Genomic DNA, 25,717 nt, shown 5'->3' on the forward strand with positions numbered 1-25,717 from the left:
GACTGGTTGAAGTATATAGTCGCCATCTAGTGGCTGATGTAACTACTGCCGATTAAGAAATAAGAAGGAAAGTATTTAATACTTTATTATGTAAAGATGGAAAAATAATAATTCAGCAGGACAATTAAAGTCACAAATCCCAGCTCTGCTATGATAAAGGCAAGCCAAATATAAGATGCTCAAATCTCAGGAGTAGTAATTTAGTGCTTTAGCACTGTGTGTCTTGAGCATCTTCCAGGCTTTTGCCTTACTTTGGGGTCAAAATGTTATAATTAAGAAAAAAATGTTAAAAAAAAAACCCAAATAAAACAAAACAAATTAATGTATAAAGGCCAAAAATAAATAAGGAGGCCAGTCTATGTACAAGCAAAGCATACCCACCAAAAGTTCAGGCTTCAGCTCTAAGGACTCGGTTTCAGATATTTAGTTCTGCTCATCTCCCTGTATGATGTCTTTGACAGCCAATTAGTTGAAAGCCAGATTAAAGGGAGAGGGAGGTAAAACAGCTTGTTTCAGAGGACAATCTGAGAAAATGCACCACAGATGGTATGAAAGATGGATGTAGCTCCATCACCTACTGGTTTCACAGGTTCTGGTTTGAATCCTTTGAAATTTTTTGCATGCCCAATCTCTGAGTCCTTGCAGCCTGTCATAGGGCTAATGCAGGGATTCAGAGATTTTCAATTGGACATGCAAACAGTTTGATGCGACAAATCATTAGCCATTGAGTGTTTCATAGCACAGATAATCCTCCATTTTTTAAACATAGTATGACAAAAATTTATATAACAGGCTTAATTTCTCATTCGGGATGAGTTCAAATGAGTAACTGAGCCCATAAACAAACAGAGGTCAAGATAAGATCCACTTTCCCATAGACTTCTATAAGACAGGAAGTCTTTTTGGAACCACAGCTATCACCATCAGGTGGCTTTCAGATAGGATGCAAGTTTTAGACACTTCAGCACTGGTTTAATTTTTCGGACATGGAGGCTGTGCCCATGTTTGTCTTTAGGATCTCCACACAAGAACACCAAGGCATAAGATAAATAAGGATTATTTTGAACTGTTGACCATGTAAAGCTAATCTAGAGTCCAAGAACCAAACCATGGAGCTGGAAATAAGTATAATAGCTCCCTATGAAAGATCCAAACTCTGCTTCTGGTTTGATTTGATTAATTGTACAGATTGTACTAAGATTACATTACAATATTAAAACCAGCACAGTGATGCAGTGTTGGCACCGTCCCCTCTCTCTAGGCTTTCCGGCGTCCTCCGCGCATGTTAGATCTAAATTGGCTGTGGACGTGGGGGTGTGTAGTATAGGGAGTACCCTGCCTCTAGCATCAACTCTATCCCTCCACTCCCTTCAGTTGGATAAGAGGTTAGGAAAACGGATGGATGGAATAAAAAAAAAAAAAACAACAACAACAACCCACACACAGTGGAAGCTGGTGTATTCAACATTTATTGTCTGTCATTTTAAAAACTGTTTGAGGACAATCAAAATATAAATACATTTCTCTCTGTCACTCTCCCTCTCTCTCACATACACACACAAACACACACACGACCCCTGCCCCTGATTATGATGTTAAAAGGTGCAACAAAACAACCATCAACAACTGAGAACAACCGGGATCTTTCAAAATCAACCAGATTTCAGAAGCTTTTACACACAGAGAGATCCTTAGAGTATACAGTCATAACAAGCAGGACCCACCACACTGACATGAGCTTCAGTCACAGATTCACACCATGTTTTGCCGTCCTCCTAAAACCATCATGACTCAATATGTGGAACAGTTAAAACAGAAGGTGGGTATAACTTGAACCATATTTGAGAACAAGTTTAAACTTGGACAGTTTGATGAGATTTGATCAAGTAAGAACTGTGAAGAAGTTATTTGCATAAACAAACATCAATACTGGGAGGAAATCTGGTAATGACTTTGCAACTGACTTTTTTTGGCCAACACTGCATTGACAGAAAACTGAACTTTGAGTTTAGAGGTCCAGTGAGACTTTGAGGGTTTCCAGCTTTCCTTGAACACAGCAGGAGGGAGAGCTTCTGATTCCCAGTTCCAAGCTGCAGAATCTAAAGCTAAAGATACCCAACACTGGACTGAAAGTTGGTCTTCCCCCAAAATTATGAAATGAACTAAAACCTCAGTTCAACTCAAGGCTCAAAAAAAGCTCACAGCATGTTCTTGAAATTGTTCATCATTGATGTAAGCCGAGCCTGAAAAGATCGTTTCCAAACCAATGATTTCAAACCCAGATTTCGGTTCAGTCTGATGATCTTCAGAATAAACAACAGGGGCGAAGTTCAAACTGGCAGAAACATCTGGACACCACATGGTGACTCAACATGTGAGTCAGGAACACAGTCAGACTCAACCCAACATTTACACGCTCTCTTCTTGTGGTTTGAAGCTGCCTGCTGACCCCTCTCATTTAATGACTGAAGCTTTTGGGTGAGAATAACACTCGGGTCACGGGGATGAGGAGGAATATCGTCATCTAAAGCTACTGGCTGCACCAAATTTTTAACATCCGCATTTCACAAACAAACAATAATTTAACCGCAGTCTAAGTGAGCAGATTTATTTTTAGTTACCCCGTTGTATGAGAGAAATAGACAAACCTCAGCAAATCAACCGCTTCCCTCGGTATTCTAATTCAAGAATATCGTTTTTTGTGTTCAAAGTGTTGAACTGTTGGATTCAGCCCCTCTCCTGAGGCAGTGATCAGTGCATCTGCACATATCCCGAAAACAAAAAATGATGGTAAAATCATGGGAAAGATTTCATTTCCAAGTCACATTATGGGAAGAGTCAGGGGTCATTTTGGCCTCTAGGGAGGCAACTTCCTCTAGAACCGTAAACGAATTACAACAATTTTCTGTTGACAGTCGCTATAAAATGTCATGTGACCAAATCTCACTGTTCAGGTTTAGGGGGAAAAGAAAGCTGAATGACTAAAACGGTCAAGGGAATGCTGAGGAGAGGAGGATATGTAGAGTGCAGTCTGAAAGATGTGTCATTAGAACCACAGACCACCAGTCAGCTATTGTGATTCATCTTTGTATTTTCTTTCCAACCCGGTGAGATGTCATAGCGTCGAGTTCTTACACTAACCTCAGACCAATAATCCTCAGACTCAGATGGTGTCCCTATGTGTGTAAACCTGATGAAAGTCAGACAGATGGAAACGGTGCAATTAAACAAATATTCCAGCAGTAAATCCGAGGGAGTTTTATTCAATCCCCATTAGTTTTCCCTCCTCGGTTATCAGGTGGGCAGAGAATCAGTCCTGACATCTGTTTTTTAGCCGCCATATGTAGAATTTTTAAATTAATGACTCCTTCAACTTCCAGTAATAGTTTTGAGGCATTAAATGTTATAACTGTTAGCAAGAAAGTAAAAATTTTAATCACGTGTTTGAATTTATTTATTGTTCAGCAATTCCAATAGTTCTAATGCTGTGCCGAAAGAGGGGTGAGTATCTGAGACAGCTGTCTCTGATGGTGGAATAATGATGGAGGACACCGACATGAGGCTATTTTAAGTCAACTCAAAAAAGCAGATTGAAAAATCAGACGTCTTTACATAGTGTCTTTAAATTATGTGGGAGTATTTGTAGTGCTCTGATTTTATCATTTCGTTTTTTCCCAGCTACACACAGATTGAGGGCTGGGCTACACAGCTTTCATTTATACAACACTGAAACATTTCTGTCATCTATTTAGCACGCCTGTGTTTTACTCCACTCAGGTCTTGCTTGGTTTATAACATGGCCAGGGTATTTATACGAGCTCTGATAAAGACCTGCAGGCCACATCGCCAGAATAAATTGGTGAAAATGACATTTTTCATCTTTTCACCGGACATTTTGTTTATGCGCTGTATTTGAACTTTTAGACATTCAACACAGGAACAACACTGAAACTAATATACTGGGAAAGTGCATCTCAGGAATCAACTAGGTGTTAGCGTGACTCTTTTTTTTGGAGGGACAGAGGGGTTAATTACATTTTAGCAATATTTAAACACTAAATTCATCTTCTCACTTGTACAGAAACAGACATAAAAGGAACATGTGATGAGAATTTGCAAGTCAGACTAAATTGAATATTTTTCTTGTTAATAAATCCCTTTTGAAAAGACCAAAAGCAACAAATGTGTGACTATCTAAATACAAAATACTAAAAAAAAAAAACCCAACTGCCCAGTTACTTCTTAAAATAGCTGGTTAGTTAGCTTCATTCATTTGATTTACAACTGTTATTCAAAACAGCCAGTTGGCAGCAATGGAGCATGGTTGGTTTAGCTCTTTTTGTGGAACTTGCTGAGAGTAAGAAAGATAAAATAAGACAAACATAACCAAAATAATGAGTTTGTAATCTCAAAAAGTTTGAAGACCAAGACCACGAACTGTATTTTACATGATTGTGACTTTTAAGGCCTACTGGAGCTTCAATTTTATAAAATGTCATCAGTGAGTCCAGGTTACATGAAGTGAATAAGTGATAGATGGCCTGTCTTTCTTATTCCTCTAGACACTGGGGTCAACCACGATTCTCTAACAATCATTCGGTGTAGTGATCTGACAGTGGACCGGTGCGCAGGTCCTTTTTCCCCCCGGAGGCTGGGTGTGCATCTGCTGCTGTGCTTGTAATCAATCACAGAAAAATCAATCTCTGATTCTGTCTCTGTCCTGTGTGGAGAGGAAAATTCAAAAACGCGCAAGTTCCTCTCCAGACTTTTTCAAGAACAAAAAGAGAGGCAGAGAAATTTAAAACCTGGACGATTTAAAACTTCTGTCTCTCTCTGCATTTCTCTCCCTCGACCTAAGAGAAGACAGAGAGATGGAGAGCTGTGCTCCCGCTTTCAAACTTCTCCCTCCACCTTTCTGCCCTTCTTCTCTCTGTCCTTCTGGCTCTGTCATTGTCTTGGTCTGTGTTGCACCGTGGAGGCCACTGGGGAGCGCTGTTAGGATGTCTTCCCCAGCTCTATCTTCTTCTGGATGGCACGAGCTGAATGGTAGATGAGCGAGTCGATCAGACCGGCCACTGCACAGGTCAGGAGGCAGGATAAACACAGAGACACAGTTTGATTACATTTTTAATAATATATACATATTTTATTGCACAGGTAATAACACAAAGCATATGTAAATAGCACCACTGACCTGTAAATACTCCTCCAATAATGGCACAAACTCCTGTTAGGAAGTGTGTAAAGGACCTGAACAGCGAGAGAGAAATTATTTGGTATTTAGATTTGGCAAAAAATACATAATGATATCCTGGTATTCTCGCCAGCCTATCTGAAGGCTAGACCGTCCCCATTTCACAGCCTCGCACTTACAGCCTTCCCGGTCTTTGAAGGACCCGGCCCACGTAGACTGTGAAGGCCGGGTCCTTCGAAGGATGCGGCCTATGAAGGTAGCTTGAGTCTTATAGATGACCTTTTTACATTGTGGCAGAGTCACAATGTAAAAACTTATCGTGTTTGAAAAACGGTCAGCAATAATGAAAGCTACTGTTACAACTTGCCTGTGTTTCTCTGTGAATTTAACCATCATGGGTGACAGCTCATATAAAACAAAGACGCCTGGCAGCCCCTGGTCTCCTATTAGCCCGTTGGCCACTTTCTCGTGCCTGGTCACTGAGAACTGGTTTGTTTTTACCACCTGGTGAAAAAAGTGAAAACCGAAACACAACAAAAACCTGAGTAATCCAGGCTGTAATTTATGTGTTTGTTGTTGTTTTTTAATTAAATAACTTCTTAAAATCACATATTATGCTTTTGGTGCATTTGAAGAGTAAACATAAAGAGACAGTTCGACTAACCTCGCCGTCAGTTTTCACGTAGATGGTAGGAACAATTTTCACAAAATACTGGTACATCATCGATGCTGTGAGGAGGAACGTTTTTACCATTAAAATATGAAAGCAGTCACATTAAAAAACATAATAAAAAAATCTAGACTTCAAACCCAACCACAGCTCTATTCTATTGTCTCAGATATTAAAACAAGTGTTCATGACATGTTTTATATTTAGGACTATTTTTAATTCAGTTTACAACACAGTACAATCTGACAAACCCTAAAAACAGAGTCACACACACACAGTGAAGCTTACAAAGCTGGATCACAGCATGTCAAATAACTTCAAATGAATGCATAGAACTAGTTGTTTGAAGAGTCCTTCTCCTGACAATATTTTTATATTTCAGCTTTGTGCCACTTCTCATCTATACCTCAGGAAATGAGACACTTTCTGCTGGCTGCTAAGATTGATTTCTGGATCACAGGCACTAAGGACAGGGAAGACCAGGAACCGCAAATCCATTATTATATCCCAAAGAACCAAAATGTTTTTGATTAGTAAAGCTTTTTGTCAGAATCTTGAAAATTACAGGAGGGGGTTCTGTACTCAAAACATATTATTTAAATTTGGATTAAATCTACATCACAGGTTTTAAAAAACTGACCTTAAAATAAAGGAGTAACAGTGATGTGTTAAAGAACACAATAGTGTGAACGCATTCACACAATTAGCTGCTTAATGGAAATAAATGGGAAAATTGTATTAAATGTTGTAATAAAACACAACCACAGGATGGCGCTGTTTGCTCCCCCCTCCACGTTACTGTAGCTCTTTATAACCTTCCTCTATCTTTTCCTTCTTCCTCTATCCGGTTATGGAGGTCTGCTTGAAAGGCATTTAAAAGCAGCTGCGCTCAAACTCACGAGAAACCTGAAGTTTCAAATCTAAAACCCCCCTCCGTTTTAAACACACAATTAAAGGTAAGCGTGACTTCGGAGTCATTCTTTTTAGAAATCACACAGTCGGTGGGACCAGGCCTCGTCTATCTGTCAAGGCCACAGGTGACGTTAGCATGCTAAGCTAACATAACAAACCACACGGAGAGAAAAAGGTGAATTTGACAGGTTTCGCAAAAAGGAGACCACACTTTCCTTTGTTATCTTTGCTTACATAAGCGCCCTTAAACGGCAAACGTTAACACGCATGGACAAGCTATGGACAAGCTAACATTAGCCTAGCATCCCAGCTAGGGAACAGAGTAAGTCTACGACCTGATTTGTATTAATGCGAGTCAAGGCAACAGATTAAAATGTCTTTAAGCTGTAATGGTTTTAACTTGAGTGACTTAAATTACAGATTAATCTCGGGTATGTTTTTATAATATTTACTGGCAACGATGCACAAGTGTATCCAAAAAGTCAGTAAACATACAGAAATGCGCACAGCTGGAAAGGGTGACGACTAATTGCTGATGGTAACTGCAGAGTAGTGGAACGCGTGTACAACTGGGATCACTGGGTTAACTCTGTGACCTTAAGGCAAAGAAACCCAAAACACAATGTACATAATTGTTATACTTGAATACTTTCATTCCAAAAAACTCAACAAGGTTCTTGCCGCACTTTGTGAGCTGTAATGACGACCCTGCAGTGATCTGAGATTGTTTACAAGCTTCAACCTGAACATTTACCCCTGACAGCTGCTCACCTACATCCTTGCAGCTATTCTTAGATTTATATTAATGCAGTTTGCACTACTCTTATACAATCTCAATCTTTACTCTTCTTTAACACAATTTTTAGTTATTTTGTTATCATTCTTGTGCATAAATACAATCTGTTATTATACACTGTACTATTTTTATTTGTTATCTTGCTTTTCTAGCACTAGTTTTCTTTCTATTTTGACATAAATCAGAGGCATTGAAGCCTCTGACACCTGAATTCACAAGTAAAGTTCAAAGCCCTGGTTGTGCCACTTAAAGAATAATATTCTTCAGAAGAGTACAACCCAACATGTAATTTTCTCATATGGGGATAATATTGTTGGCTGATATTGCCAAGAAGATTACGTTTACTGACAGCGCTGGCTGAGATTTATTTCACGATGTTTACATTTTTATGGCTAACATGAGGAAAAAACATCTTGAACAGTTCATGTATTTGGGTACTGAAGTGCTTTTTCTCCTGGCAAAAAGGGGGAATGAATAGCTTTATCAGACAAAACATTTGAATACTAGAATCAGCCCTGAGTTTCAGAAATGGTGAATCATAAGTTGCAATCTAGAACTTGCATTGGTTAATCTAATCAAATGGTCAACAAAAATGATATGCTATAAGTTTTAGTAATTGTAGTGCATTTACTTATATGGCTTTGTAATCTGGAGTGTTTCTGTTGCCACTGTTTCTGCAGATAAAATAGCTAATATTGATGAAATTAGAAAATATTATAATCTCACAAGTCATCATTTGTAGACCTACCACAAGCCGCTTTTCACAGAGTGAATTAAGGATTCCAGAGGGTCTGTTTTACAATTTTTGAATAAGAACAAATACATAAGATGATAATTTATCTAGCTGGTCTTTAACCTGTTTTTTTGTTGCAATCCTCTGTAGATGCCGGTGGCTGTAGGTCCATATGGCCAGACCCAGCCAAGTTGTTTTGATCGGGTCAAAATGGGCTTCATGATGGGTTTTGCAGTAGGAATGGCTGCTGGTGCCATGTTTGGTACTTTCTCCTGTCTCAGGTAGGTTTGAATTTGGTGTGGGAACAAACTATTTATATAAGATGTAACAGTATTGTGCTGCTCTAAGTGGTAAATACAGACAGTGCATTTTGTGCATCAAGATGTTTTGCTACAATAATTGAAAAGAATCTTATTAAAAATGTGTTTTATGGAATTTTTAAATTTGGTGTAAATGTTGCTTGCTTCAACTAGATGAAGAAATGAAAGCTTTAACATGTATCAATCTTGGGGCTAAATATGGAGTGTCTCACTCTAGGTCACATGAATAAAAAGTAAGACTGTTATTTCTCTTTCCAGGATCGGCATGCGTGGCCGGGAGCTCATGGGAGGAGTAGGAAAGACCATGATGCAGAGTGGAGGGACGTTCGGCACTTTTATGGCCATTGGTATGGGTATTCGCTGCTGAAGACAAGAGGAAAGACCTATATACAAATATTCAACAATGAGACTCTTCAACTATTTCCAGTCACAGCTTTCTGTCCATTCAGTGCTGCCATGTTCTCAGCCAACAGTCTAGTTTTGTCAATAAAAGTTCAAATTCGTGAAATGGTTTTCAGGGGGCATGTGATTTACTTTTTGATGCCTTTAAAACAAACAAACAATTTGTAACAAAAGTAATTATATTTAGTTCAGTGACACAACAGGGAAATACTTTTTCTTATCAATGCTGGTTTCTTTCGGTTACCAGCCAACCTTCTATTTTAAACATGAGCGGAAACCTGGAAGTTCACAAATGGCACATCTCTAACCACAGTTAAGAGTTTGGAGGAGTTGATCAATTTGTCACTGAACAGTTGTTTGACAGGTTAGTCCAACTTGGAAACATTAATCTGAGAAGTAAACCCTGAATCGTTTGAGAGCAAGTGCCAGGCTGCTCCTGCAGCACTATTGATATTAAAAACAAGAACTTGTATCACTCACCCTGTGGTGCTGTGACATCAGTCCCATCCAGGGGGTTAACAAGACCGGGGTAATCTTTACCAAACGACAGGTGTTTTATCAGATGGGTCATGTTTATCTGTAGAAAGAGAGATTACAAGTTAGCGGATCTCAGAAATTTCTCTGAGTAACTAGAAATAAGCATAAAATTTCACTGCTGAAACAGCCAGATAGCTTGGACTGTAACATACTTGCAGTATGTATTATGAGAAATGATCAAGAAAATATGTTACTTACATTGTCCAAGCCAAAACTCTGCAGGTCGTGTACTGCAAAAGAAACAAAACCACTTTAAATCACTTACTAAAAAGTAAAAAAAAAAAAAAAAATGCAAATACAGGCCATGTGTAGTAAATGAAATAAAATGTGTTCAAATCAGCTTGTGTGATTGAGTAGTGCCCCTTTGTTCAGCTGTTTGACTCAATTTGTGGATGAATCTGTGGCTCCCTGGCACAAAAGTTCATTCCAGAGTTGGTAGATATCTGTCAAATACTGGAGTATCTAAAATGGGATAAATTTAGGGCACTTTTATGGTAAGGAGGTTGGATTTAGAGGGACTGACAAGCAGCAAGTTCTACAATGGCTCCACAGACAAACTCGTCACCTTTTTGGAAGAACTACAATCACACAAACAAGTGACAGCTGCACAGTGCAGAAGCTGATCAGGGCAAACTCTAAAGCAAACGCCAAAGGTTTGAGTTCACCACATGCTTAGCAGTAATGTATTACCCCTTTATTGCAATTAGTACTTGTATGTGCAGTAATAAAGGTACTGGTTTAGTAAATCTTATGACAAAAAAGAAAGTAATACCTCTTCTAATTCAGAAAAGCATATTTAAAATACCTTTTTTTTTTTCTTATACAAGCTGTAAGCCTGGTCCAGTATAATAGGTGCCATTATGTATTTGATCAATTTGAAATTTTACTTCTCATACACAGTCAGGGGACTAAAACAGCACAGAGACCAGAAATGTTAGGTCCACAGATGCTTGCCATTATTATACACAATGTAACTTGGAGCTTCGATCATCAAGCAAAGAAGAGGAACAGTCTACAGATGTCGAGTTATGTTGAACCTACACAATCTTTCCATTTTCAAACTTTAAAGATGATGCTGACTTAAAGGGAGCCGATTCTGCTTTATTCCTGCTCCATGTGTTTTTTTCTTGGACTCTACTGCAGTAGTTTTGCATTATTTACAGTCAAAAATAATTCATCTTATACTGAGTGCAACTCCTCAGTTCGCCTTCTCTGTGAAGTTCTCCCTTCCCGCTCCCTGTAAGCCTGTTGTGCTCACAACTAAAGTAAAAGGACTACATTAGGGACATCCCCCATTTCTAAACACAAAGCCAGTAGGGGGGAAAAAAGTGAAACTGAGTGTTTAGAAGGCGGATCTTTTGTCTCACACCATTACTTGTGTGCTGACCTCATTATTTTAAAGTTCAGCCATGTTTAATAAGAGCGTCCACCAGTGGAGCAGTATATACTGTCATACACACACACACACGTGTGTGTATGACAGTATATACTGTCACACACACACGTGTATGACAGCCAATCAGAAAAGGCATAATAGGTCCCCTTAGAAGTAACAAAAGGCTTTACACAAATGCAGCCGGACTCCCCAACACCCATCAGCAACACTCCCCTTGAAATCCAACACTTGTGTTTTTAGCTCCTGCTTTTTCATCACGTTGCTTAATTATAGCATAGGTATATATATATATATATTCACAGTAAGTACACTGCTCAAAAAATTAAAGGAACACTTCTTTAATCAGAGAACATCATCAAGTTAGTAAAACTCCAGTTTTAGCTGCTTTGGTTTGAATGAAATTAACAACAGACGCACTAGAGGGGCAACAATGAGACAACATCCAAGACAAGAATGGTCTTACAGGTGGAGGACACTAGCATTTTTCCCATCTTTTTCACTTCTGACAGTTTTTTGTTATATTAGTGTTGCATTTAGCTAGAGTCAGCATCACTGCTGGCAGCATGAGGAGACACCTGGACCCTACAGAGGTTGCACAGGTACTCCCAACTCCTTCAGGATGGCTCATTAATACATGCCACTGCCAGAAGGCCGTCTCCCAACACAGCCTCAAGAGCATGGAGGAGATTCCTGGAGACAAGCAGTTACTCTGGGGGACCTGGACAGGACTATAGAAGTTCCTTAACCCATCAGCAGAACCGGTGTCGGCTAATTTGTGATGAAGCAGGATGATGACAGCCAGAGCTAAAAAAATGACCTCCAGCATGGCACTGGTCTGAATGTCTCTAGCCAGGCAATCAAAAACAGGCTACCTGGCACCGTGGAGCCTGACTGGCATTTGCCATAAAATACCATACTTGGCAGACCCATCACAGGTGGCCTGTGCTTTTCACAGATGAGAGCAAGTACATGCTAAGCACACGTGGCAAATATGGAAAGGGCCCAGAAAAGCCACACAGAGCTCTACAGGTTAGGCAAAAACACCCTGACTGCCCTTGGGTATGAGGATGAACTCCTTGGACCCATTGTCAGACCTCATGCTGATGTGTTGGGTCCTGGGTTTGATTTTGGAAAAATGGTTGAGCCTTTTTCACTTTTGTTTTTCAGGGTGTCTTTAGCTAATGTGTTTTCCCCACATTTTTTTGAGCAGTGTTCTTCATTATGTGCAACTATTTATTGTAACAATAACCAGGCTAATAAACTGCATTAAAGCTGTTCTTCAAAAGAATAAAAAAAATAAAATCTGCAAAAAAGGATGGACTTACTTTCCACAGCGTGCACTACAGAAAAAAGAGAAAAGAGTCACAATAGTAATGCAGGTAGACAGCAAACCATGTTACATTAATGTGGTTGGGCATGTCAGTAGGGGCTGCACAACTTTGACAAACTGAGTTTTTATGCTTAATATTTTTAGATTTATAGCATTAAGAAACTAATAACTTAACTCAGGCAATGAAAACAAGCTCTTTGTGTTTGTGGTTTGGCTGTTTAGGAGTATTAAAAGCTTAACTCCATTATACATTTTGATTTATAAGCTTGAGATTTACAGCACAAAAAAATATCCAATTGAGGAGGATTATATTTGTCAGCTCTAAAAGGTTTGAGCCCCTTGTGATTTAGAAAACAGTTTGTATCCTGTCGGAGTAATTGTGCAGTCCCAGACACACACAGTACAGAGGGTTTAAGGTCAGTCCAGGCTGGAGATGATTTGGGACCAGAGTAAGGATGAAGCTGGTTTATTTCAGCCACAGCCTCGCTTACAGTCCTCAAGTGATTCTTGTCTCTTGTTTCTTCTGATAAGCATTTAATATTACACCGTTGAGATTCAGTCATGATCTCACATTAGCAACTTAAGAACAAAGGTCAGTGTTTTATGTTCCAGATAGGAAACTAAAATCAACAGTGGAAAGTGCAGTAAAACGTCAGCTTCCTTCACTGTTTTACCAGCCAGCCAGGTTTTTACTAAAACACATTCTTTATACTTTTAAATTTGGTATTCAGACAGTTTTAGAGTCAGATCAGAAGTAGTGTTGTGGCAGATTTGCCAAATAAAAATAAATGTTTTTAGCATGTGGTAGCTGGCTACTGTTAATTTCCTGCTCTGGTACTCCATGAGGTCTAAGTCATCAATGAGAATAAGAAATGCCCTAACCCACTGTTATTGTGTCTTAGCTGAAGATGTCCAACTTCCACATCCTGATAGTACACATAAGCAATTTTACTAAATGAACCAGTCAAAGCATAAATAGCAACAAGTGTCTTAGACCTCATGGGGTGACTGTACATATGAGGGAAACATTTAGCAGGCAGACAAAAAAAGACAACAACTTCCAGTCACAATAATGAGCAAAATGCATACACAATGATGGCAAACACAACAGAAACACAAGGAAGAAATGAATAAAAGGAATAAAAATGTAGACAAACACTATGTGAGAGGTAAAATGATGAGAAAATTGCACTTTGGCTGAAATAAACTTGCTACGAACAGTTCAGAACAGCTTTGTTAGCTCCAGAAAAAAACTTTGGTTTATCTACAAACTCAAAGTTCAGCTATCTTCTAAAGAGAAACCTCTGAGTACAGAATATGACCCCCATCAAGAAACACTGCAGTCAGCTTTGTAAAACCTGATGTGGGTTCAGTCAAACTCCCAGGCAATGCATGAAAAACAACACGAATGACATGCAGTGTCACTCGTACCTCTTTCCATTAATTGCAAAGCACGAATAACAGAATGTATTGTTTTCTGCCTGTGAAATCATAAAACCTTTTCAAAATAAAAGACTGAAGATTTCAGAACTTAATGGATTTTAGATAATATAACACACTGACCATTGCCTTTTTCAAAATAAAAAAACCAGCCTAAATTTACATTTTGTATCCGCTGACCGGTGAGTCCGTGTCTCAGATCCTGTATTGGTAGACACGATCAGCTGACTGCACTGTAGCAGTCCCAGCTACTGTATGTCAAAATCTTCATCACTGAGCTAAAATCAGTATTCTCAACAAAGCAGTCTGAATAGTGACAAATTGCTGTCATATTTATTTCACAAGTAATAAATACTAAAGCCAAAATGATTTATATTTATTGTTATTATTTTACATTTTTCAAAATGTAAAATAATAAGCAAGCTTATTGTGCATGATTTTCTGTTTTTAATGAACAGATTTAGATGTGTGGCTCAATGTGGACATTTGATTGATGGATGGCTGGATAAATGAATAAATACAGACAGAGAGACTGATGAACAAACATACCCATCAAAGGTTTATAAACACCCTTATGATAGCGTCGTAAACTTGTCTGCTAGTCACTCCAAATTTATTTGGAAAAATATAGTCACAGTGATTCTTTCTGTTTAATTTAGGTGTCGTTCAACAGCGCAGTGATGAAATCCAGGTGAAACACTCCAGACTACAGTGTTCGTCTCAGATCACTGCTGAATTGTCTGTGATAAAATATGTTGGGTGTCTTTGCCTATAGAAACATCAATTCATCAAAAAGCTTCTTATTTAGAAGCTTTATGCTTATCTTAGATCCCAACAGTTCTATAGATTCTGGCTTTTTAAAGGTATTTTGGGCTTCTGACTATAATTACATACAAAGCTCTGCCAATTAGTAAAATAAAAATAAACTAAGGGTGTTAAAAACCTTTGGTTAGGTGTGTCTGTGAGCTGAATGGAGTGGCAGCTTACCGTGGACATGAGACTGCTGGAAACTTTTTCCTGGAGCGAAGTGGAAATTTCCTGCCACCTAAAGCATAAAAACCCCACCACAAAACATGAGACATATGTATACATAGATATATCCATTTATTAAATTCACTTTGATAAAAATGTCAAGTGATAGCATTGCAAAGGAGTTTTTGTTTAAACCGCAGTTACATTTATAACATATTATTCCTAGTCAAGTCAAGTCAAGTCAAGTTTATTTATAGAGCACATTTAAAAACAACCAAGGCTGACCAAAGTGCTGTACAGTAAATACAGATAAAAATACAATAGAACACAATTTCGTAAAACACCTCGCTGATCAAATAAAAAATAAATAAACAAATAAATTAAACCTTTCTAAAAGCCAATGAAAAGAGGTGAGTTTTAAACTCCTGTTAAACTCTTTCTTGCAAAAACGCTACAAAATTTTTTTTTTTTTTTCAATATTATCTTGTTATATTTTAACTTTGCTCAAAGATCATCTCAGATCATCTTCCACACAGTGGTCCCAATAACAGGGCACAACATTGCTGCATTAGGCAAATAAGGCCAGCTTATGACTGAAACTGGTGCTCAAGGAAACGGCGAATTAAAAGACACACAGACAAATAAGAGTGACATTTACTTATGTAAGTCTATTAATAACTTTCAAAACAGTTTCTTCATAGGCTGGAAATTCTGGATCTTGCAATACAAGAACCAGCTACGTCAACATAAAGTTACACAGTTGTGTATCATTCTGAGACTTTCTGAGTTGTGTCATCCCAGGTATGACATACTACTGATGACTACTCATCTCAGTAGTATTCTCGTTCTGAACACTGGATGTCCTCCCGAGAGATAACAAGCCTGCTGATCTTTGACAGCCCTGCCATGTTATTAAGGATGACGTGTAAGACTTCATACCTTGTTGACTTCCAGGAAGCCGTAAACCTGACAGCCTTCATTCTTCTGCTCCTGCATCTTCTGAGTGAAACCCTCTCTTTTACATTGCTCGATGGTGTCTGCACTCTTGAACGCCCAGCCTCGCCGCCGATACGCTTCGCGCACATCATCACAGGTGTTGCAGCATCTGGACACACACACCAAGAAGAACCAAGGCGAGTTAACACAGGGTCATACAGTAAACAGAGACAGAAAGAGCAGCCTGTGTTTGTGTCTTACTTGAGATCTTCAGTTTCAGCTCCGTAGCAGCTCTCGCATCTGTCTGGGTCCAGCGTGCTGGGATCAAACACTTCGCCATCATCAGCCTTACCGAGCTCTGAACAATAAAACACAAAATAATCATGATGATTAGCAGCCAAACAACATCCCTACTTCAGCACATAACTCTGAGGAAGATAAACCCTTTCTAAATTACATAGTTGTGTGTTTTTTTATATATATATGTCAGTAAAGAGACCCAATATCCTGTCAGTAATGCAAATATGACAATATTATAAAAAATATAAGAAATGCTCTTTTTGTACAGATTCTTGTCATCTTCATATATTTGTATTTTGAGGTTAATAATGAGACCACATAAGCAAAGTTACAGATGAAACTGACAAATATTTCCAACTGATCATCCTTGATCATCCTCAAGTTGAAATCTGATATCAGAACAGACCTGAGCAGCATCTAAGCAAAACAAAAGGTTCAACTGCTCCCATATTATAAGAGCCACAAACAGCTTTTAAGTAGCGGTGCCTCCTGCATTCACAGTATTGTTGACTGAGGTCTTCTATAGAAGAAATACATATGAGCTTATACATCAAAGAACTGTAAGACACTCTCTTTGTAAATCATTTTCAGAATGCTTTCATTCTCCTGGCACAATAAAAGAAAGAAACACTCCCAACAAGTTTCACCATGCATTCCTTTATCTGGGAATTAAAAACACTCCATGCAAACATTTTTCCCAAGTGGTGCTTCCCCAATTGGAATCTTTCATTTTTAGTGTTCTGCCAATAACAGATATCCACCTTAGTGAGAGTGAAACAGTCGACCAATGATGCTCCATTAACAGGAATTTCCCAAAAGTCCCCACAGTCAGTGGTGCTTTCTATACTAGAATGCCGAGAAGCGACTTGACTTCTGGATTTGTGAGCATACGTTTCTTAATTTTCTTAGGGAGTGACAAAACTATAAAATTCCTCAATATTTCTGACTCTGGAAACATTAATAAGTCACAGATCTTACGTGTGTATCAGTGATGCATGTTGATCACTGGAATGTTTTTATGTTTGAGAAGCAAAAAAAATAAGCAGGAAAATGGAACGAGTTTGCTGACTCATCGTCTGTTTTAAAACTATGCCCAGAGAATTTTACAATGCAGAGGCTCTGCAACAAGAAAACAAGCAAACAAACAAAGGAAAAAACTGAACAAAAACAATCTAACAAAAAAATCATCACATTATTTGTTAATCCACTGCGCTGCCAAACCAAATATGCACACCTCCACACACTGTCCAATCTGCTGAGCAGTATCAGCACCTTAATGGTGAGCGTAACATCAGCTTTTACCGTGCTTTTCTGCCTCCTGGGTGACAGGTTTGAGCTCTTTGTCCAACCGCTGTTTGAACAGATTGTGTTCAACGTCCAGCTGCTGCTCACCAGCCACGTCCATTGCATCTATACTAAGATCTGCCAAGAGAAAAAGCAGATGTAGGTCTTTATCATTAACATATGTTATGATTAGCATGCTAACTTCATCAGTCTGGAGCTTCTTGAGAAAAGAGAACTTACAGGCACACGGCATGTGAGGGAAAATAATATCGATGTTGATTTTGAGTTTGTCTCCCCGTGACGTGTCGACGTACAGCTCAGGATGGACCTGCCGGGCACAGGTGATTGTTAACTTAGTCATCCACGTAAAACAGAAACACCAGTAAAAACAAACGTATTTAATCAGTCAGGGAACAATTTATCTCTGATGCTTTTTGTTTTTTTAAACACCAAAGAAACAGAAAGTTAGTCTTCATTTCTGCACTAAACACAGTAGAGATTCTGAGAAAACCCTGGAAAAAAATTGTTTTTGTTTGTCCTTCACACTTGTGTGTGTAGACTTTTAGTCTATTTCACTGTTTACATGTGCAGACTCATCAGAGCAGTCTAACAGGTATTTCAGGCCATCTTTATCACCACAGTCTGTACCTTTAATCATCGGGAGAAAAAATTAACACAATCAGGATCTTGGAAACCACGTCATCAGTGTCAGTTAACTGGTATCAGAGGAAACCAGATTTATGATTATGGTTCTTTGCAGATAATAAATATGGATTCATTCATAATGGAAATTTAATTGGAAATTTACTTTATCAAGGAGAAATAAACTGAGACACTGCACTAAGCCCCAGTATGAGACTTAAGTTGTCTGCTGTAACCAAAAGTATTCGTTTGGTATCATATATGAGAACAAGAACAAAAATAATCATCATATTTAGAGACAAGGCAGTAAATATTTTCTTACATTTTACTGAAAAGATTTAGCTCTAGTTCTAGAATATTATCTAGAATTTGCACATTCAAAAATAATTGTGAAATTTCTACTAATGAATTTTCTGACATGTTTGATTAGACCACTGGCCTGCACATGTAGAAGCTCAGAAACAAGTGTAAAAAAGCAGATTTGGAACTAAAACCTGTTATTTTTTACTTTGTGTGCCAGGTGTTGGGTTTAATTTCACAGGGTGGAGGATGACACCATCTAAAGAGGACATCAAAATAAAGTGGATAAACTCACCTCTTTAGTCAGATAGTATTGCAACTCAGAGACAAACAGGATTAGCATGATGACACCACTGATTATAGTCACTGCAGAGACAGAGGAAGTATGCATTTTAACACCACACAATATCACATTTCTGTATAATGAGAAAACTCTGAACTATAACCAAGTGATTACATGAAAGGAATACGTGTACAACAATAACATGGAAAAGAAGCAGCATTATTGTTACTTGTACCTTCTTTCCAAAAGTAATCCAATATTCATATATCACCTAATTCTGGCATATACAGACTGCATATATACATACATAATATGGCACTAATAAGTTCATAAACTAGCCTACACCACAGTCAGCTCAGCTGGAATACTGGATAGTACTGAGTCAAAGATCTTCTGCTGAATAACTACATCTAGGTCTAGATATTTTTTGACACCATTACATTTAATATTTACAGAATACATTTAATATACATAATGTACTCAATTGTGCAGCATGGTGGCACAGTGATTAGCACTGCTGTGAAGCAGCAGTGTCAAGGCGATATTGAAATTTGGTCTTGTCCTTTGGCATCACTAAATGGCACGCTGGGTCAACAGTGAGTCAGAACTGATGCTCCCAAATGCTCTTTTTTTCAAGGATCATGTTCTAACTTTCCCTAAATCTAAGCAAGTAGTTTTCAGTCCCTAAATCTGAATAGCAAAAGCAAAAACTGTTTGAAAATCAAATGAATTAGCAATTGAGGAAAAACGATGAAAGTGGAAAACACAAAGGTCCAAATGTGAGCCGAACCTCTGTCTACTGTGATTCTTATGTTTGACACCCCTGGTTTAGATGATACAAATACATCCCTCTTCTTCTTCCATATTCACAAAACAATGTGTTTTGACAGTCATTTAACAGTCACCAGTTTAAAAAAATCCCTAGATTATAAATAACAATAGCCCTGTTGGAAGATCAAAAAGACTAAAAAGTCTACTATACCTCACATTATTTATAAATCATCCTCTACACAATTTTAGTTCCTACCAAACTACACAATACTGTTGTAGTTCACACATCATGATAACAAGACTGTCTCTAAGCAAATGTCTGCATACGGCGTTATAATAGATATGTTGTATATAACCTTTCTAATGATGCTTGTCCCATCTCTTATGTTATTGTCATCATAGTATAATTAATTTAGTTCAAGCCTTTTCACGTCTGTTTTTACCTCTTGAATTCCCTCTCTCGAATTAATAGTTTTACTCTATAAAAACCACAGGAGAATGATTACAAACTAGTCAACAGTCTTGTAAAATCATGAAAAATCCCCAACAAGTCCTTCACAAAAAGCCTGTGACACAAACTCCTCAAAATGTGTGATTTTAAACCGGTTTCTCTACATTTGCACCCACACTTTATGCTCAACTGTTCTTGAGCTAGCTGCATCGCTACTCTGTTATCGGAAATGTAAATATTACCGGCATCTATTCTGCTTGATTTCCGGCTTCCCTTGAGTTGCCACAGGCATGCTAATACTGTAACTTTATTCATGTGTACTGTATTTGAGCACTGACAGGAGAAATGAAGCAAATAGCTGTGTTGTTAGCCGCTGCAGCTAACAGGCTGTATGTATGAATGGCTGCTGCTCTGTGACAAATTAAAGCCTCTCACCAGTCGCCCCTCCCCACGTCTTCACTCGGAAATCCTCCAGAGTTTTAGGATAAGCGTCAAACTGCTTCAGTTTATTTAACGTGTCCATTTTCTAAACCTCCAATCACCCGCTACAAAAATTTTTACCGACAGATTCCTTCAGACACACACACCAGCCCTCAACTTTCACTTCCGGGACACGCGAGGGGCAAGCTTGGGCCAATCAGCGTCGGCCGCGTATTTTTTTTCTTTCTCCTTGCGTTCCTTGTTTTCTTCATTCAAAGGTCTACCTGTGGACACGCTGGTTTACATACAGTTGCATACATTTTACAACAATAATCACCTTTGTGGTGATTATCAGTAGTTACATTTAAGGCTATTGGCAATCAACAACTGCATTATAATTAACACCAGTAATAAATAAATAAATAAGAAAGAAATATTAACGATTCATTAATACAGAAGATATCAAGAAATTCATTATTTATTTGACTGTGGCCAGTTATTTGTAATTTTTTATGCTTTGATACTTTTTGGATATTTCCCACATATGTTGATACTTATTCATACTTGTTTCAGCTGATGTATCAAATGTCAGGCACCAGAAGGAGCTTGTATGTTTTTGCAGTTCATGTCTGGGTTCAGGCACAGCACTGTGGTTTCAAGTTACTCAGTGGCTCTAATTTGGCTTAAGGCGTAAAAATGCTGTCTCACTTTGTTAGTCCAGTGTTGGACTGGTGGATGGTGACATGTCCAGGTTGTATGCTCTTCAATGCCTGTCCCTGAATGGGTTGAAAAAAACTGAGAAAGAGCCTAAATTATTGATCGTATCTCCAGACTCCCCAGAACCAAATCCAGTGGTGCATCTTTTGAGGTGGAACAAGCTCAATCCATACATCCTACAACCCAGAGAACCCAAAAGATCAGTGCCCATATCGTAACATGAGATACAACACTCCAGAGTCCTGGGTGAGAGCTATTTTGGCTGAATGACAGAGGCCCAGCTTCACTGTTACGCAGTCTTTCACCACCAATAAGGTGGCAAACCTGCTCAAGTCACATAGTTAACTGTTCCTGTGAGACACAGTAGGGATGGGAAAGAGACATATTAATAGTAGGTGTTGCAAAAGTCAAAATCTGAGCTGGAAGCACTACAAATATTTCATGCTTGAGTGTGGACATAGTTACTCAACATTTGAGGATTTGTGGAAGAGGTGCAGTGGTGAGCACTATTGCCTCATAGCAAGAAGGATTAAGGTTAGAACAGTTTGCATGTTCTCCTTGGGGGTTGCAGATGCATGGGTTTTCTCTGGATGCTACCAAATTTCAAAGACATGTTAGGCTAACTGGTGAGTCTCATCTAGATAAAAATGTTCAAAGCGATGGATAGTCAAAGTAGCATTTAGTAAGGAGTATTTTGAGCTCTCAGTAAGCACAAAATATAAATGCTGGCCCATTGCTGCAAATGTGCTAAAGTAAAGATTCACAGTGCAAAAAACAAACAAACACAAGACTCAGTAGCCTAATCGTTTTTAATCAAAATGTGCATTGCTAATAAAATAAAGACCTATTTACACAGTGAGACACAATAAGATTGTACAGAGACAGCATTACACAGACCGATCTACAGCAGATCTCACTAAACATTTTTACTTCCAAATCTCCAGAATGTCAAACATTATATTTTATCAGTATGTTCAACTTGAGGAATTTATTTTCAGTGCCAAAAAACAATTACCTGTATTTGTACCACTAACTGAGATAAAACAGTGCGAAACAACTCTGACATTAAATTGTCTCCATTTTTTTTCACTGTCATGTTTTTGAACAGAAGAAAGACAAAAGACAGAACCTGGAAGAAACTGATGATGTGTGGAGCAGTAGAACAATAAATCCTGCATAAGAGCAGGAACAGAAAAAGTCCTTAGTCAGCCTTCTTTTTCTGCCTCAACCTGAGAGAGGAGCTCTCTGTCACCTCGCCTGCCCAGCCTGACCTTCAGATGACCAATGACCTCATGTCCGACCCCGAGGTCAGCCACAGCTGTCTGAACCAGCTGCAGTCGGGTTTCTCTGAGCGAACGCCTCAGTTTGGCGCGTCGATTTTGAAACCAGATCTGAGAGAGAGAGAGACTGGGTTATTCTAAGTGGACATTTGATATTTTTTCTTATATATACACACATATATTATATGCACTAAGTCTGCTAAATACTGATACCCTAAACACAAAGCCCCAGCCTTAAAAAAGTAACTACATGACACAGAAACTTATTTTGCAACAGTTAAGATAGTTCTGCTTGGTACTGTTTATTAAAACACTTTTCAACAGTGCAGACATGGTATTTCTCATTTTCATAGTTCTGATAGTCTGGGTAAAGATTCAGTTCAGTTGGTTTAGTTGCCGCTCCTCCCTGAGCCTGGTTCTGCTGGAGGTTTGTTCCTGTTTAAAGGGAGTTTTTCCTTCCCACTGTTGCCAAAGCACTTCCTCATAGGGGATCATATGATTGTTGGGGTTTTTTGTTTTCTTTGTAGTATTGTAGGGTCTTTACCTTACAATATAACACTCGTTGAGGCAACTGTTGTTGTGATTTGGTGCTATATAAATAAAACTGAGCTCAATTGAATCTAATTATTTATCAACTCCAACTCTAACATGGCAGATGGCACAGGACTATGTGAAACTTAAGCACACACATCCAGATCTGTTTTCTAACATGTAGTGTTTAAACCTCACAGTTGACCTATAAGACCTGCAAACAGTTTGATGGATGAAATCTAAGGAGTTTCAGGGGAAAAGCACAATCACTGGGTCCTGAAATTAAATATAGTAGGAGCAAGGACAGGGAATGACAAACGTGAAGCGGTAATACATTTGGTTTTTCAATATTCTGTATGAAGCTACCTGTATTCTGTCCTCATCCAAGTTGAGTCTCTCTGCCAGCTGTTCCCTCAGCTGAATACCAGGATAACAATTCACCTGAAACACTGTCTCCAGTATATTCACCTGGGAGGATGCACACAATGATATTAACCCAGGAAAAAACCTGTATTTCCTCCTATAATAGATGGATGTCGTGATTACTGTATCATAATTGAACAGAATTATTGAAGAAGTGGCTGATAAACTGATTACCTGGCTGGTGGTAAAGGCAGTGCGTGGTCTGCGTCCGATATACCAGTTTGATGTCGGCTGGGAGTTTAGCTGCTGCTGTTGTTTTCTGTTCTCGCTCTCCACATTATTTTCTGGTTTAATGGAGAAAAATAAAAGAGCATTTCACATTAATGCGGCAATTATAATCAAACGCAACATTTAGGCAGCATTAAGCCAAATTCTAAAAGTAACACTGGAAGTAAGATTTACTTTTCACACTGATGAATCTTACAAATGCAAAATATGAAATATATAATTTAAGAAAAATTATGTAGATAAATGTAACATAATAAATTATGCTTTACTTTGGCTTGATTTTGAGTTTTGTGTAATGAGCCAGAGAAAGCTTAGTTTAGTGGGTTACTTCCAGTCTGTTGCCACTGCTCAACTGTAAAATAAAAATGAAACCTGGTATGAGGGACAACAAGAAAGGAACAAGCAGGAGAACAAAGAAAGACATGAAAGAGAAGAAAAATGCATGTTCTTCAAAAGCAATGGATTTAAACATAGACTAATAAACTCAGTTTGTTTCCTGTACAGCAATAGGACATAAGGAATCGCCCCCAATCAGGTTTTAAAAAAATACTGAAAGTGTCAGACTGAAATACTCAAAGTTTAGTATCAACTGGAGGATGTTATGTTACAAAAATTACAGACTGAGCAGTTTTATAATGACACAAACATGAATCAATGTTGTGATTCAGTGTAATCTAATTGCAATTTTTTCTACAAAAAAACCAGACAAAAATGAACCTTTAAACCTAAACTTTAATATTACATATGATAACTGGTTTAGTTTAGATTTTTTTGTTTTTAAATGCTTTGGAAATCATGTCGTATTACAGACCAGAGGTTAGCACTTCATCAGTAACAAACAGACTACCCATTACTAACTCTTCAGACCTTTTGTTCCTTACCTGCCCAGGGTCGGTGGAGTTTCAGGCAGTTTCCGGGTCTTTCCAAACCCAGAATCCGATCAATGGAAAATGCCAGCCTGCTTTCAACTGTCACAGACGCCATAATGATTACTCTGACTTATAAACAATCCTGAAAGCCGAGGGCCCCCGGCCTGCAAACAACAATCTTATGTCGTTGTAAAGAAAGAACGAATCCAAAAATCAAGCAGTAGTTGATCGCACTGTGGTCCTTTAGCTCTGTAGTCTAAAATAAACTGAAGAGGCCAGTGCCTGTTTTAGTCTGAGGTGCATGAAGCAGCAGGACAACAAACTGATGACTGCTGGTTTAAATGGGAATTGGAGGTTTACAATGGTCACCAATTAGAACTAAGAAGTCCTTTTTTCCATGTGAATAAGATTCCCCGAGGTTCCACATAGGAGCTAATCTCAGCTAATTGTGTCTGTGTGACCTAAAGACAGCATAAATATTTAACTCCAGTCAAATACAAGACGGCAAAAGTATTTGCAAAATTCACAGGAAACAAAAACAGCTCATCTGACAGCATTTGTGCAAATGTGTAAGTTTCTCTCCCAGATGATAAACTGTATGAGTGTATGTGTGAGATTAGGTTGGGAAGTCTTTTTTTGAAAACTGCCACCATGAAACAAATACAAAGCAACACTGACTCCTTTTCTTCTAAATTAGCAAAGTAGAAAATCAGTTTAGTTTTCACAGTAAAAAAAACCTACATCCTTCTGTTACAAGACTGAGGCAGAAGTTAAACTAATAATAATGATAATAATGATCCAGTGAGATCCACTAATGCTATTAGCTTAATCTGTTTGTGTTGTGATGCAGATGAAGCTCGTAGTGTCTGAATGCAGTCTGAATCAGCAGGCAGGAAACCCTTTTCAGAAACAGCTTAGCTCCTAATGAAGGCCTAGGGCAGCTTTAAATCAACAGCACACTTGTTTGTTTATCCATGAATGAAAGGTGGGACGGATGTGACTACATGCAGAGAGAAAAGCCACTTAAACTAAACCTCAGTGTGACTGTGGCCGTAGAGTTGAAGCAATATTTCAACATTACTTATCACAAGGCCGGGGACAAAAGAAGAACACCTTCCTTGGCTTTGTCCAAATTTAAAAATAATGAGAAACAGAAATGTAAAAACAGCAGTAACAGCTTCTTGTTTTCTCTGTAAATGGTTTTCAGAAACATTTCCAGCATTGTTTAAAATGGAAAGGTACAAACACTGCCAACTCCCAAATGGCATTTAAGACCCCGTGTGAAATCAGTCTCAGATTTCGTCTGTTTGCACTCTGCGAGATGTGGAGATTCAGCAACACACAGCAGACACAGGGAGCTTTAAAAGAAGGGAATACTAATTATCTGTCTGATTTAAAGCATCAACACTTCCTCAAACACCAGCATGAGGTCGAAGACAGACACACAAGGGCCAAAATAAAACTCTACAACCATCAAACTCTGGAAACAAACACAGCCAACATATAAGCACCACAATTTTTAAACAACAATTTAAGTATGTTATCTTTAAAGCACTAAAAAAAAAAAGAACGTAATCAAC

At 38.4% G+C, this 25,717-nt stretch overlaps 3 protein-coding genes across 4 annotated transcripts; 1 reads left to right on the forward strand and 2 right to left on the reverse strand.

The window, feature by feature from the left end:
• Window positions 1–1,448: 1,448 nt before the first annotated feature.
• ergic3 (ERGIC and golgi 3) lies at window positions 1,449–20,272 on the reverse strand. Of its 2 annotated transcripts, XM_085274644.1 has the most exons (14): window positions 20,105–20,272; window positions 18,460–18,530; window positions 17,463–17,550; window positions 17,241–17,360; window positions 15,900–15,996; window positions 15,642–15,807; window positions 14,718–14,775; window positions 12,286–12,300; window positions 9,763–9,794; window positions 9,508–9,604; window positions 5,859–5,923; window positions 5,562–5,698; window positions 5,195–5,250; window positions 1,449–5,075 (listed from the first exon to the last, which is right to left on the reverse strand). In XM_085274644.1, the coding sequence occupies exons 1-14, from the start codon at window positions 20,190–20,192 to the stop codon at window positions 4,996–4,998; spliced, it is 1,170 nt and encodes a 389-aa protein (XP_085130770.1). In that variant the 5' UTR covers window positions 20,193–20,272; the 3' UTR covers window positions 1,449–4,995. The 2 variants fall into 2 exon arrangements, with proteins under 2 accessions (XP_085130770.1, XP_085130771.1); XM_085274645.1 differs by lacking the exon at window positions 12,286–12,300.
• Window positions 6,660–9,137, forward strand: romo1 (reactive oxygen species modulator 1). The gene is made up of 3 exons (XM_085274646.1): window positions 6,660–6,820; window positions 8,456–8,586; window positions 8,884–9,137. The coding sequence occupies exons 2-3, from the start codon at window positions 8,456–8,458 to the stop codon at window positions 8,990–8,992; spliced, it is 240 nt and encodes a 79-aa protein (XP_085130772.1). The 5' UTR covers window positions 6,660–6,820; the 3' UTR covers window positions 8,993–9,137.
• A 1,739-nt stretch (window positions 20,273–22,011) lies between the features above and the next one.
• hesx1 (HESX homeobox 1) lies at window positions 22,012–24,252 on the reverse strand. The gene is made up of 4 exons (XM_085275670.1): window positions 24,150–24,252; window positions 23,215–23,324; window positions 22,984–23,085; window positions 22,012–22,197 (listed from the first exon to the last, which is right to left on the reverse strand). Exons 1-4 carry the CDS (start codon window positions 24,250–24,252, stop codon window positions 22,012–22,014), a joined length of 501 nt encoding a protein of 166 aa, XP_085131796.1.
• Between the last annotated feature and the right edge of the window lie 1,465 nt (window positions 24,253–25,717).

The sequence above is a fragment of the Mchenga conophoros genome, linkage group LG5 (genome assembly GCF_057382185.1).
Source record: "Mchenga conophoros isolate Kocher_MC1m ecotype Shallow Benthic linkage group LG5, M_conophoros_male_GT1.1, whole genome shotgun sequence".
Lineage (NCBI taxonomy): Eukaryota > Metazoa > Chordata > Actinopteri > Cichliformes > Cichlidae > Mchenga > Mchenga conophoros.